At 45.8% G+C, this 15315-nt stretch overlaps 1 protein-coding gene across 1 annotated transcript in view; it reads right to left on the bottom strand.

Moving 5' to 3' along the window:
* The window catches only part of DEPTOR (DEP domain containing MTOR interacting protein), a 120142-nt gene that overhangs the window by 73363 nt on the left and 31464 nt on the right, over nucleotides 1-15315 (bottom strand). The window contains exons 2-3 of the mRNA XM_045861043.1: nucleotides 6336-6514; nucleotides 5076-5199 (exon numbers count right to left, since the gene is read on the bottom strand). Of these exons, the coding sequence (XP_045716999.1) occupies nucleotides 5076-5199; nucleotides 6336-6514 (303 nt within the window). The remainder of the gene's footprint in view (nucleotides 1-5075; nucleotides 5200-6335; nucleotides 6515-15315) is intronic.

Genomic DNA, 15315 nt, shown 5'->3' with positions numbered 1-15315 from the left:
GATGATGGCCCTTTAATTTGCGTATTTTGTTTTAGTTGCTGGGAGACTCCACCGTCTCTTCCTATCTCGCAAACAGAGGCACTACAACTTATGTTCTAGACTATCTTTTCAAAGCTGTTTGCATAATGAATAGCCTGGGAAAATAAAGGTGGTGTCTCCCCTTTGGAACAAAGGGGCGGATCTGCCTATGGTCCAGTATAACACAGATAATGTCTCCTTCTAGGCCAGAGAGCAGGTCTGCTTAAAGACTATTACAAAAGATTCAGGTTCCTCAGCTTGGGATTCCTCTTCTGTGCAACCCAGCCCAGGCAGGTGCTGTACTGTTCCGTGGGAACCAAGGCTTGGAGAACTGGTTCCAGAAAATGATGATACTCTAGTACTACTGCTAAAGGTAATAAACCATCCTTGGTCCTTAACCCAGGGGTCTTGTGTCTCCTGCCAGCATCCATGCAATAAATGACGGCCAACACATTTGTTCTCTTGCAGACAGGATAAACTGTCAGGACACTTAACAGTTCTTACAATTAGTTATGCTGTGTCATAATCAACCCCTGTCACTCAGCTAAGCGGCTGCAAAAAGTAACAACTTTTAACACACTTACACTGCAATCTCTGGACACTCTTCAAATAAACGGAAAAGGCAGAACTCATTTATTGCAAGATTCTATGAAGCTACTGATGAATTGCGCAGCACAGGTAAACTGAAAATGTTCTACAAAACATACTAGAGAGTATTTTTATTAAAGTCTGCAAAATAATTAAAACCTATTTTGCACACAGAATTTGAATCAGTTTGCAGAACTCAGGATCTCAGTCTGAAAAACACGTCTATACCAGAGATGGAACAAGATGGAGTCAAAAGCTTGGAGACTTTTTTTTTCACTCCAGCTTCCTTATCTAGGGTGACATCATTCATTAAACCTCTCTCCAGCTCATGCCCCACCCCCATCTCTACTGTGGGATTAATGGTGCCTGCTGGGTATAGCTCACAGAGGACCAAACATGTTAGTGTATAAGATGCTTTGTAAACTCTGAAGAGGCAAGACAAAGGCACACCTCTTGTTGTCGCTGCTTGTCATTAAAAGCAAGCTCTCTTTCGCTGTCACGGTAGGAGCTCGGCAACTCACAGCCATCACAGCCTGCAGAGTCCCTTGTTCACTCAGCAAATATTTATTGCGCCAGGCACTGGGAGGGAACAGGAAAAAGATCCGAGGGCCACATGGTAGAGAAACCTCTGATAAGATAAAACACGAAAAAGGGCCTCTCCCCTTTGGACAGTTTCTCCCTTATATTTCTCTTCCATCTGTGGAGGAGAGAATATAATAGAAGCGGTAGGGACTCAACAGAGATTGAACGGCATACAGGCATTTAAACCAATTCTTCAATCAGGTCGACACTTCTAGGCTGAAAAAATAGACTTCCAGAGGCTGGAGAGACAGCTCCTACTGTTGAGAAAACCAAAAGCCCTTTAGATAAACAACTAAGCTAATGTCTTTCTGTACCAGACGTGGAAGGGCATTAACTCCATTTAAGACTGAGGTGAAATTAGAGCTGAGAAATCTCTTAGATCTATGTCTGAATGAAATTTTAGTTTAAAATGAGCATTTCAACTACTAGTTTTGGCATAGAAGGTCCAAATTGTTCCTCAAACTTGCATTCTTTTTTATAGCTAATTCTGTTTATCGGTCTATAGAACACTTAAAAATCCTTAGTTCAACTTTTTTCTCAAAGGCATTCATTTTGCTAACTGCTGAAAACATAATCAAGTTTTGTAGTTTGGTGCGGGCACCCCAAATATCTTCTACCATGTGAAAGGAGGATGATTCTCTGTTGTTCTTTTAAGTTACACGTATTTATCCTGCTTACAAAGTTTTACTTGAAAACTGGAAACTGTACTGTTCAGGAGAATGTGAGTTATGTGTATGGCTGTGTGTCTGGGATGTTGGTGTTTATGTGAAACTGAGTGGGGAACCGGAAGCCCCTCCTGGAGAGAAGTCGTGCCTTATTCTGCGCATCTTCAGGCCAGAGCGAAGGTTTACTGAAACCTTGTTGATGAAAGGGCACTGTGCCCTGGATATGCTCAGATGAATTCCTCAAAATGACAAAGTCTGGGCTGTGATCCAGGAGCACACACCCTCTCTCTCACACTCCCTTCCAGCTGGCAGCAGGGGTGAGCAACAGGATGCAATCACGCTAAGGTCAGCGCCGTCCCGTGTGCTTACAAAAAGTAGTTCACTTACTGTCCACAAGAAGCCTATGAGGTCGACACAGTCCACCTCTCCACCCACTAGATGGGCAAACGGAGCTCCCGAGACGTGAAACCACACGCCCAAAAGACAAGAACTAGGATTCACATCCAGGTCCCCTGGCTTCCCGACTCCTCAAGGCTATGCTAGGCTAAATTTAAAATAATATAAAAATAACAGGTGCCATTCATTTATATTATTGTTTACTAGGCCAAGAGCGACAGCTAACATTCCGTGGGCTCTCACGCTGAGTCGAGCACTGTGCTTGGCATTGTACAGACCCTGTTCCATGTAATCCCCGCAGCAGCCTTTCCATGTGGGTCCCTGCCGTGTCTCCATTCAAGACTGCAGACCAGCGAGGTTCGGCAGCCTGCTGAAGGTCACAGAGCAGGCAAGTGTGTGAGGCTGTTGAAGAGTCGGAGAGAGCTAGGGAAAGGGGTGGGAGTCTTATGGAAGAGCCACTTCTCTGCTCCCTGCTCGCCATGATTTCTCATTACACTTCAAATAAAATCCTCAATTCATATCACAGCCTTAAGTGTCCTGCGTGATCTGGCCCCAACTCATCTCCTGCTCTTCTCCCTTATTCCTGCTCTCTCTGGGCACTCTGGCCTGCTTACTGACACAAGGCACACCAAGCGCGTTCCTGCTTCCAAGCCTTTGCCCTTGCTGAGCCCCCTATCTGCAGGGCTCACTTCATTCAAACGCCACCTTTTTGGGAATGTCTCCCCTGACCCTCTTCTCTCCGATACCTCACCACCTTCAGGAAGTCTCTTTTTCTTTCCAGCACTGAAAACCATGGATTCTACTTCATTCTTCTTCGTGTGACGCCCATTTAACGTCTACCTCTTCCACTGGGGCAGAGCCTTTGTCTGTCTTTGGGTTCATGGAATGTTTCTAGAGCCTGTAATCATGCTCGGCATGCAGTTAAGGGCTCAGTGGACTTTTGTTGTATAATAAATGAATTAATAAAGGGCCTAAAGGCACTAGGATGGTCCACAGGCACGTAGTACAGCACCAACATCACATAGGATGGGAGGGGAGAAGCAAAAGAAGGTGGGGCTGGGGGAAGTCTGTTTTCTAGGAGGCACGACCACTTTCTTTATCTTTTCTTATTCTGGTGTTGCCACCATACCCATTACCCAGCCCATAGCAAGAATAGTTCTGTATCAGACATTTCAGTTATTGCTAACCCCAATTCCCATGGTGCTGTTACCCAGATCCCAGGAGATAAACTGCAGCTGCAGAAGAGGATCACAGAACCCCCTGGCTTCCTTCCTTGAAAGTGACATGTATGTTTTCAACAACATAGAATCTTATGCAGGGGTGTCCAACCCATGGCCCACGGACTGCATGCAGCCCAGGATGGCTATGAATGCGGCCCAACACAAAATCGTAAATCTACTTAAAACACTATGAGATTTTTTTTGTGTTTATGTGTCACAGTGTATTTAATGTGTGGCCCAAGACAACTCTTCTTCTTCTAGTGTGGCCCAGAGATACCAAAAGGTTGGACACTCCTGGAAGGGACCAACATGGTACTCTAAATACCTCACACCTGCTAGAATTCTCCAAAAGGAACTAAGAAAGGAAAAGAAACAGTAATAAAACTTGTATACACAGTTAGGTAGACAATGGAGGTATCCATGGGTCCCTTCCATTCAAATTCGTGTGAGTCAGAGAGTTGAGAGTTTCTCTACAGTTCAATACAGACAGCACGTGACTGGCGAACTGGTACATACTGAGCGTTAAGGACAATCCCAGCTTGAAAAACAGAGGCGCCCAGAACCTGGACGGAGGCAGGATACCGGAGGGACAGAATCTCGGGTGGCCGTCACTATCATGTGAGTAACCGAATTGGTTTTCATCAGTGGGGTCTAACAACAAGCAAGAATTAATGAGCTAAAATACTTGAGTACTTGACACAACTTATTCTTTTCATTCCCACACAGAGCCACACACCGGGGAGGAAGGAGCTATCCCTACTCCCGCGTCAAAAAAGAAGACACTGAGGTTTACAAAGCCAAGGTGACAGGGCTAGAACCCAGCCCTGTCTGGCTCTTAGCCATCATGCTACTTGACCCAACCCCCTGGGCCCTCTCCCCCGTGCACCAACCCACCCATGATAGGGTGGGCTCTTTAATGTGATAAGTACACTATTTCAACTCCCAGAAACCTTGAAAGGCAACCAGAGCTAAGACGGGGTGCCATTGCTCCTGTGCTCCTTTCTCTTCTGGTTGCCCCGGGGAGGAAAAGCAAACAAGCAAGGAAGGAAGGGTGGAAGGGGATCCACAGCAGACTGGCTCGGAGACCACTGTGGGGGCTCCAGACCCAGCAACCAAACACTCTTCCGGGGCGACAGAAGACTCGCTTCTCAAAGAGCTGAGGGGTTTTCCCTCATAGATCACTCTGCTCTCTGAAGTTCTCTCCCTGCTCATTTCTTGACCTCGACTTGAACTTCCACTGCACTTGACACGGCATCTCTAGCCATGGACAGGACTCAGCCTCCGAGTTACGCAACAGTATTTCATCATTTGATGGCAAACATCAAGCTTCCAACCTTTTGTTTTTACTTGTGGAGTTTTGGTAAATCGACTTCAATATAGAAAATACTATTTAAATACATCCTTTGTTAAGAATCTTATGAAACTGACTTAATTTCTGGAGAAGAGAAAAGCAAGTGAGTGATAAAATTTCCTCATTATTAAAGGAACAGTTATGTAACCACCCCACATGGAAGAGCCAGGCTGAAGTCAAAACGATAAAAGACTAAAATAGCCCTGCTTTTCCCTCCAAGTGAAGGTTACAGTGGGGGTTTCGCGTGCAACATACTTCTCGTACAGCCTCTGTCCTCTCATGAAGGCCTTCACCTCGTTGTCCAGTGGGAAGGTGCCGTCATCCTTTCTAAAGCGGTAGAAGAGTTTGACATCCTTGAATTCCTTGTGCTCGTCACACACTGAAACACAATATACAGAGGAGGGCAAATCAGAAAAAAAAACCCTCATGTAATTACTCAAAAGAACTAAAATGCTAGTTAAGATTTGTTTACTACCTAATTTCTCAAGCACGCTACTCTTTGATGTAATACATGTAGAGTATTGAGCACAGTACCTGGAACAGAGTAAGTGCTCAGTAAAATTAGCTATCGTATCATATCATCACTATTATCTAGTAAAAGGGTCACAAAATTCCATTCATCATTCATTCCATAAACTCTGCTTGAGCATGATATTGGGGCAGGCATCAACCACAAAGAATGTGAAATCTAACGCAATAAAGAGAAATGTCAATGTGTAATTAAAATACAGTGTGATGGGGCTTTGGGAGAGGTGAGGAGATACTGGGAGATCCAAGGAGGAGTTACCCAGTACCCAGTAACCTGGATTTGGGGACTGGATGCTTCTCGGAAAAGTGTGCATGTAAGTGGAGACCTGAACAATGAGTAGCAATTGGGCATGCCAGGCCAAGAGAAAAAGAATACCATATTTTGCCATGTGTCATGTGCACCTTGTGCCCAAATTTGAGGGGAAAATAAGGATGAGCATTCTACATGGGCAGTACTAGGATGTGTGTGTGCATTTACATGGCAAAGTACGGTATGTGAAAGATCTTTGCCTGGGATAGGTTTTTGAGGGTTAGAGATCTCAAGGAGATGTGTTCATGAATATCCTTCCCACCCTTGAGAGTAACAGCAGAACGTTGGAAACAACTGAAATGGCCATGGAGAAATGTGTGATGGCACAATTGCACAGGCGTGCGCAGAGGCGAAAGTGAGAAAGCAGGAGATATACTATCAATGTGGATGCGTCTCCCCACACAAGACAATAAACTTGCATTGCCATAATGATTTAAAACACTTAACATAAAATGATATGTTGCTAAGAGATGCATATACAGAAAGGAAAAGTATACAGAAGCCCATGGAAATAAACCCAAATGCCTCTTAGAGGGAGGAAGGAAATGGAGCTGGGGAAAGGTACACAGGAGACAATTAAAGTAAAATGTTTCATTTCCTAAATGGGTAGGCTCAAGTCTGGAATACAAGATGTAGTCCTCCACTTCCCAAGTGACCCTGACTGCCACCTCACTCACCGTGGTGAATGATGCCCCGGTCTGCCAATTTCTGCATGAGTTTAATCGCCGTCTCTCTGTCAGAAGCCTCTTTGTGCTCAATCAGCCAGTCAATCAGTTCTTTGGCCACAAAACAGTTTGGGTAGGTTTTGAGGTGATGTCGCCTGTCTTTAATGACCTTCTCTTCATGCAGCCTGAGCCTGCAAAGAAAATTTGGCAATCATTTTAGAAATCTTGGTGACAACACAAGTGATTAAACCAATCCTGGGGGGGCAGAGACAGAATGGAAGCTCGGCAGGAAGCAGAGTGCCACTCAAACATTTCCATGGCGGTGGGTGGTTTCCACCCTGTCGGAGCCCAGGGCCCCCAGAGAGTGACTCCACCCCCAGATCTAGAGGGGACACAGAAGGATGGGAGGGACACACAACCAGACAACCTAGAGCTCTCCTGCCACTCAGGAGACTGAGAAAAACTGTCCCACCCCTCCCCCGCCTCACTCCCTTCTCTTGATCTCTCCACCAGTGGACTTATGGCTTCCAACAACCAACAGACAAAAACTCTGAGTGCAGGTACTTCCTCTCCATCACAGATTGATCAGGGTCTAGCATAGTTGCATTCATTTATTCATACAACAAATATGAATGAATGTCTATTACCTGCCCAGTAGGCACCTTTGAGCATTCGAAGCATACCTCGGAAAATACCCAAAGGTTCTTGCTTTTATGGGTCTTGTTTTCTATACAGGCAACAGGTCACCCTTTCTGAGGCTCACTAGGTTCCAGGTGCAGACTGGAGCACTTTCACACAGATTGACTCAATGTTCATAATAACAATCTCACCAGAACTTCTTATTGCCCACCCTTCCTTCTTCCCTCCCTCCCTCCCTCCCTTCCTTCCAGCAGAGGGAACTGAGGTCTCAGAGACTCGCCTGAGACCACACAGCTAAGATCTGACCCCTGATGATCTCATTTCAGAGTTCCGCTTTTCAATCACCACATCACGCTGCCCCTAGCTAGGGGGGAATAATCAGAAAATCCCGGAAATGGATTAAAGCTGTGGGATAAATACAATTTATTTATAGGCTGAGGGGTGAGCATGGAGGGAAGTGGCTGACACAGAGCCTTTCCTCTCTCCCTTTGGAACTCAGTGCCTTTTTCTTCCAACAGCCTTAAACCTTCCTGGAAAAAAAAAAAGTTTGTCCCAATTGTCTTTCTTTGTTTGATCAGCCTTGCGTTTGGTTTTTAATTCTCAAGTGAACCATCAGGTCAGCTTCCCTCCTTCACCCATAGGGCTCCTTACGTCAATCCTTGACATCGTTGCGCCACGGGAGTGTCACGTGACAAAAATCACAAAGCCACTGTGTGCCTGGGGCAAGTAACTTAATGTCTCCTTCTTTCCCTGTAAAATGTAGGCAATTACGCCTACCCTGTCCTTGCAATGTGGAGATTTAGGGATATGGTATCTGAGAGGCACCTGCTAGCAACCCAGCGTAGTAGTGCCTGCCACAGAACAGGCCCCACCTGCCCTTCCCCCACTCCCTAAGGAAGGAACCCGATCATACTCTCGCCTGTTTTGTGGACTGAGCGCACTGAGTGATAACGGGTTTTGATAACACAAAGGTTCTGATTAGGGGTTGGGAGCATATGGGGCTGGAGCTCTGAGGCCAAGCTGCTCTTCCTCGCTACACACTGCTACAGGCTGAGCATATGCCCTAGAATTCCTACGTTGAGACCTTCGGCCCCCAGAATGTGACCGCATTTGACGACAGTCTTTTTCAAAGGCAATTCAATTACAATGAGGTCAGTACATTGGGCCCAGACCCAACAGGGCTGGTGTCCTTATCAGAAGAGGAGATGAGGACACAGCCACGTGCAAAGGGAAGACCGAGTACAGACAGACAGGGAAGGCGACCGTGTACACGCCAAAGAGCGGCCTTAGAAAGACCCACCCTGCCCACACCTTGATCTCAGAGTTCCAGCCTCCAGAACGGTGAGAGAATCACCAGTCTACGGTGCTTCGTCACGGCAGCCGGAGCTGACTAAGAAATCCAACTGCTGGAAGACTGGAAGCGCCTGCGCATCTGGGGATAAAGGGCTTGCCTGGGGCATCAGCAGCGGGCAGGGGGAGGAGGAGAGAGACGAGGGAGTCGTAACCTCCATTAACTGCACAGAAAAAAAGGAACGGGCATCTGTTTAATGGGCTTCCTATCACACGCCCAGCACGGCACTGAGCCCTTTCACACGTGCTCACTTCACTATCTGCCATGGCCAGGTGTTTGCATCCCCCCGCATTTCTGTGTGGACATACTAAACCCCAAATGTCAGCCCACTCTGCTCTACGCCTGAAACTAATGTACTATTGCATGTCAACTGTAACGGAACATTTGAAAAATCATTAAAAAATTAATTTTAAAAAGAAAGAAATATCCCCCAAGTGTCAGTTACAAGGACAACCGGGAGCAGAGGACTAAGAATGTGAAGACCTGGCTGTCGTCCAGACACTGCCTGTGGTTCCAGGCGATCAGCCTTCTGAGCACTACGGTCCCGTTGGTAAAACAGTGTTACACTGTCACAAAACTCACTCAGTGACACAGACAGAGACGGCGCGTGAGCCCTTACTCGGGGTGCACTAGGCAGTTTTAACTGCCTGACTGGTATGAATCCTCATGCCAACTCCCCAAGGCAGGTCATGTGAAAACCACAAATGATACCCATGTAAAGGTGTAATTATTACTAAAACATAAATGAGCTCTAATTAAAAAGAAATGTTCACAGAGGTGTGCCAAAGTCATTGCATGTATCCTTCCAATGAATTCAGCGACAGTGTCACTGAGTACTGTGTGTAACGTGCTCCAAGTGGCAGAACGCGAAACATTCATTCTTAGGCGTGATGTCTGTCAGGGATTCAAGAATAGTGAAGACCAATTTATTTAGACATTGACATGTGGGATAAGCTACCCTATAATTTGGAGGAGGAATGGGGTATGAGCCAAAAGAGGAGTTTTAGCTCCTGTAAACTTTCCAACTTTAAAAAAATGTTAGGTAATGTTTCCCTTTAAATACTACAGAACAGAACCTTTCAGTCACTATCCTTTCATGAACCCTCATGCTCAAGCTTGGTGCTGATTCTTGAGCATGTCGGATTCCCACCAGTTCCCGCCCTGCCCTGTGAGAAAGCACTAGACAGCACCCCTCGGCCCACCCGGGCCTGGTACATTTCCATGTTTAGAAAATTGAACGGCGCCCTGGCTAGTGTAGCTCAGTGGATTGAGCATGGGCTGCAAACCAAAGTGTCGCAGGTTCGATTCCCAGTCAGGGTACATGCCTGGGTTGCAGGCCATGACCCCCAGCAACCGCACATGGATGTTTCTCTCTCTCTCTTTCTCCCTCCCTTCCCTCTCTAAAAAATAAATAAAATAAAATCTTAAAAAAAAAAAAAAGAAAATCGAATGGACATGAAATGGAGGGGAAAGAACTTGGGATGCAGGAGTTAGCCTGAAACTTGATATTTTTAGACATGTAACCAGAGGTTAAAAATGCTCAATACTTGTGCTACCATCTTCTTTTTCTTTCATACTCAGAAACACATTCTAAAAATGAGCCTTGAAAATTGTATATTCCAGGAAAAGGTAGCCCAATAATAAAGAGGTAAGGACTTTTGCCCTGCAAACACATAATTAAGTGTTTTGCCTGGCACCGTGGGTCCTTAATAAATATTTGGCGAACTAATGAATGTACAAGGGCACTCATAGAAATGCCAGCATTTTTTTTCCAAAAAGGTAAGGAGGCTTCTCACTAACTTGGGAGGAGTTCCCACCCCACAACTAAGTGTCTACTATCATGAAATCGTTATCTAAGTCTTTTAAAAATGATTTATTCTTCCACTTCTAGGGTAACCAGTTTCTGGAGTTTTCACCCTTTAGAGTTGTCACAGCTTTTAATACACTCACATGCACAAATCCCCAAGAAGGGGACAGAGTAGGCAATGTGTCCAAGTTTTGTAGAAAACCGGAAGTTTTGCATAACTGAACCTCTGTAAAATAGCATTCTCTAGAAAGACTGCAAAAATGCTGAGCTCGGGGCTAAAAGCCACACTTTTAAACACAGCGTTTTGCCTGGACAGTCCAGTCACATTGTCTGCCATGTCCAACATCCCCTTTGAGTTGAAAGAGTCTTCCACACCTTACCCACCCACGCAGGGTTTAAAAACCCCCTGCCTGAGTTCTTTGCATGAGCCGTCCCTGTCCATGCCCTCAGGCAGTTCAACAAGGACACAGGAGCACAAGATTCTACCCAACTTAAATGACGATAATTAGCTAAGCCAAGCACTATGGCTCCCTCCTGGATTTAAACCAGAGTGGAGTCTTCACACGGCAGTTGTGCCACGGAACACTTTCTTGAAGCAGAAGTTACCTAGGTGTCAATGTATATAACACGGCAATGTGGGGTGCTCCGGCTAAAGGGGTTCAGCTGCTGAGTCCTTGTACATACTTCCTGGTTTCCCCACTCAGTTCTGCCACATACCCTCTCCACATCCTCCAGTGTCTACACAGAATCCTAGAACAAAGGTTAAAAGTCCCCAGGACTAGAAGACGCAGAGGAGTGAGAGAGGTGTGGGGAGAGACAACACAGCAAAGCTGAGGGGTCGGGGGAAAGAGCCCTGGAGATGGAAATGAGAGGAGGCACAGGACAGCCTGCAGCACCTTGTTCTTTGGAGTTTTCCCGTCTTCTTCCAGCTATGCATGCCCTATGGTAACCAGAACAGCACCAACCAGTCCCTTCAGGGGGCTGTGTAAGCCTCGGTTCCTTGGATCCAAAAGAACCTCCCCTACCCATGTTCTAAGGAGAATGTCCTGGAATTGCATTTGCTACAAAGACCTTCCTCCCTGACCCCAGGGCTCCTCCCAAGCCTTCTGGCCTCTGTCCCAGCTACGAGCACACCCACCTTGCAGTGTGGACACACTGGGCTCTTCTCCGTCCCCTGATTACATGTCACCACTCCCCGTGCCTCTGACCCAGACAGACCCCTCTGCTTAGAATGCTCCTTCCTCCTGGCCCCAATAATTCAAAAACTCTCCTTGCTCTTCAGCTTGGAAGGCACCTCCCCCTGTGAACATCTTCCCAGCCTTCCAAAGCCAGGAAACAACCTCTCCTCTGTTTTCTCCTAATATTTTAATGACACTAATAAAGCATTCATCCTACTGTATTACAACTAAATGAGGTCAGGGATCCTAAGGGAGAGTTGCTTATTTAGTTTTACCATTCTTGCGCCTGGTGCATGGGAGGGGATAGGTCCTCACTGATGTGAAAAATATTGGTGTCCACTATGTACTCAGTAACATTCTACATCAGTCAACTCAATCCCCACTGCACCGCTGGGGAGAATAGCCATCTCTATTTTAGCTGCCTTTTCAATCCTACCAGAGAAGAAATTTCAGTACAAAAACCACCTTCCCATCATTCATTTCAGACAGCTGGTCCGCAGGCTTCAGATTCAAGGTGATTCTGTAATGTTCTATTCCTGTCCAGCTAACCAGCTGCCGAAATTGCATCAGACAATTTCCTCTTCCAGCCCCAACAGAACAAACACTGCTGAGTGCAGGGTGTTAATAATCCCATCGAAATTACCATCCATCTGATAAGGAAAGGAGAAATTGTTGTTGTCTTTTTAAAAATAGCTTGCAGAGAACTGCAGTGGGTTGTAAAAGGCAGGGAACAAAAGAGAGGCAGAAACTACAGATTCTCATTTAAAAACAGTGTCATAAATCTCAGCCAAAGTAAACAGTTTAATTAAAAAACACAGCAAGCCCAACAGTGGGGCTGAAAGTCTGAGCCTGGTGATTTGGGCTGCAGCCCTGACATAGATGTGCTTTAAACCAGAGCTGTTGTCCCTTCCAGATGTTCCGCAACAGCCAATGCCTGTCCCTGGGGCTCAGAGAACTCAGGGAAAATCACTGTTAATCACCCACCCTAAAAGGATGAGAAAAAAAGACAAGACCAAACAGAAATCTAACACACTGCTTTTCCTTTGAATGTCTGGATTTATTTTATAATTAAACTTTCAAATGACCAAAATCATACATGTCCATGGTAGAGAAACAATTCAAATATGTGTAATACCAAGTCGGGTAACTGGGGATGATTTGGTAATTGCTGAAACTAGGAGACAGAGGCACGGGACTTTGCTACACTATTGTATTTGCTTTGGGATGTGTTTGAAATTTTCCTCAACCCCACTTTCCAAAGGAACCCAATATTAATAGTTGTGTATGTATCCTTGCAAAAGTTTTTTACTGACACATATATGTGTTAGTTTGTGTGAAATAGGATCCTAATATACATTTCATGTAGTTTTGCCTCAAGAAGGTGTCTGAATTCTCTCGGTCTAGTCAGAACAACAGAACAACAATACAGACAGGAAAGAGAATCGAACTGGTTAACGGTAACAGAGCACATGCGATTCTGCAGAGACAGAAGGAATGGGTCTCGGAAACACACACCCAGACGCACACACATAACGTGCAGAAAGCTGCAGGAACGGCCTTCCACAGTGGCTCTGCCCAACAGTTCCCATTATGTCTTGTGACCACAATGAATCGGGATGGTAAACACACCCGGGCAGAAAGCATGTTCGATTCCAGGTCCCATAGATCATTCACTATTTGAAATCCCGAGGAAGCAGTGTGAGCAGAAACAATAATAGTAGTACCTTACATCTGAGTGGAGCCACAACTGTCAGAGCTGAGACCAGCAACATCCCTGGGAATCAGGAAGCCGCTGTCACTCATTGGACAGATAAGGAAGGGAACTCAGGAAGATCAAAGTGATGTGACCAAGTTACATTTTCAAAGGAAGAGAGTCGGGGTTTGAACCCAGATCTTCTGATTCTCGTGTGTAGAAAGTATCCCATACCACTGAATTTTAAATGGCAGAAGCACCCATCTTCTGCCTATTTTATGCTCCTACAGGCTAAGAAAAAAGAAAAAACATTCCAGTTATGCTAGAACGCCACGGCGAGGTGAAAATTTATGCAATTTATGCACCACACAGATCCTGCTACCAGTGCAAACACAGATGGGGTTCGCAGAAGCGCCTACAAAAGAAATCATCAGATTGTCTTCATGTTGGCACTAATGACGATGACACTCCTGGGGGACAGGGAATGGACCTGGTGAGTCACACCATCCCAGAGAGTCAGCATCAGGTCATGCAGTACATAAAACAAATACTTTTTTAATGACGTGTGCAGAGAAGTTCAGCAGTCCCTTTTAATTCTCTCATGCCTAATAGCTATGTACGGTGCCAGGCGGGTACCGAACTTACTGGGGAGATCACTTTGTTCAGCATAGAAATGTCTAATCACTATGTGGCATGCCCAAAACTGATATAATAGTGTATGTCAACTGTGATTGAAAAATAAAAAACAATTTTAAATAAATAAATAAATTTCCATCTCATCCCTGAGGTAAGAGGTAAGTATAGGGCCAGGATGGGAAGGTCCCTAAGTCAGCCTTCCTGATCTCCTTAGATGTAATATTTTCACTGCGTTCTTCTTCTACATGGGCTTTCTCCTCAGGGGCCTCCTAGTCTAAAGGAACAGAGCAATGTAGCAACATCTCTAGCTCTGATCTCTTCCTCTGAAGATAGAACATGGTGCTCTTCCTGTTTGCAACATGCCTTTCCAAGAAGCTCCAGAATTTTTTTTTTTTTCAAACAAGTCATTCTTTGTTTACATACCACGCCCAGGAGCAGCAGACTCTCATTGCCATTTTACAGGTGCAGAAACAAGCCTGGAGCGGTTCGTGGAACTCACAAGGACACGGGATGATTCAGCACCGGTACTGGTTGAAGTCCTTGCTGTCTTCTTGATAAAGGACTGGGCAGGGCTCTTGCATCTTGGCAGCTGCTTCCAGTCGTGGTCCCCAAACTCCATCCTGCCCCTCTGTAATTAAGGATGCTGTGTCCTGACTCCTTTCAATACACAAGGGTTTGCCCTTCACCTAGAACAGTGATTCCTGAACTGGGACATACATTACGTCCCTCCCTTTACCTCTGTTCTCCAAGATCTGGCACAGGGCCAACAACTGGTGCTGTTCAGTGGGTCCCAAGTGGCGGGTAGGAAGTATTCCTTTCAGGTAGGAATAGGAACTCAGTGGCATTAGTTAGCAAATTAACTTCCTGTCTTCCTCCTTCACTATTCATCATTCACTCATAGACGCGCTGAGCAGCCAGAGTTCCAATTCAAGTTCCATCCCTTATTCACTGTGTAACTTTGGACAAAGCATTCAACTTCTCAGTGCCTCAATTTTCTCATCTCCAAAATGGGAATAATAACATGTCTTATATTGTGAAGATTAAATGAGAAACTAGAAGCCACGGAATAAGCATTTCAGTGACTTTGTTTAGAACAAACGTGGTCCTTAGTTGACCGGCTTCCCAGCGCAGATGCAGGATTTTGCACTAACTGCTTAATGTCTCTGGAAGGGAGTCAGGAACAGGGTGGGCTGACAACTTCTGGATAGACTTGGCTGCTCCTCGTTGTCAAGGAATCAGCAGGAGAGCCCTGCACACGGAGCGGCAGGTAGAAGCAGAGGCAACCCAAGGGGAGGGAGAGCTCGGTCACTACCCGAAAACGCCCCCGGGTCTTTGCTTACCATGAGAACTGCTAGAAGCAAAGGGATAACTAAAATCACGGCATTGTTTTAACTGAGATATCTACTTACAATTCCAGGATATCTGGGACAAGCCCCCACCCCCCCCCACACCCCAGCATTACTGTTTTACAAATGGGAAAACTGAGACTTGGAGAAGTTAGGTGTTTTCCCTGCTAGAACGTCAAACTTGACCTTCTGCCTCTGGCCAGGCTGTCTGCTGAACTCCATGTGGGACGGCCTGGAAACAGAGGCTGCTGCTAATCTATGACTTTATCGAGAGCTGGCCTGGACTCTGCGACATCCTTGCAAATCATGTCTGGTAACACTCAGACGGCACTCGAGTCTTGA

Source organism: Phyllostomus hastatus, unplaced genomic scaffold (genome assembly GCF_019186645.2).
Source record: "Phyllostomus hastatus isolate PE091 unplaced genomic scaffold, TTU_PhHast_1.1 phas_scaffold_21, whole genome shotgun sequence".
NCBI classification, from domain to species: Eukaryota; Metazoa; Chordata; class Mammalia; order Chiroptera; family Phyllostomidae; genus Phyllostomus; species Phyllostomus hastatus.
This window is presented reverse-complemented; position numbering and strand designations above follow the sequence as displayed.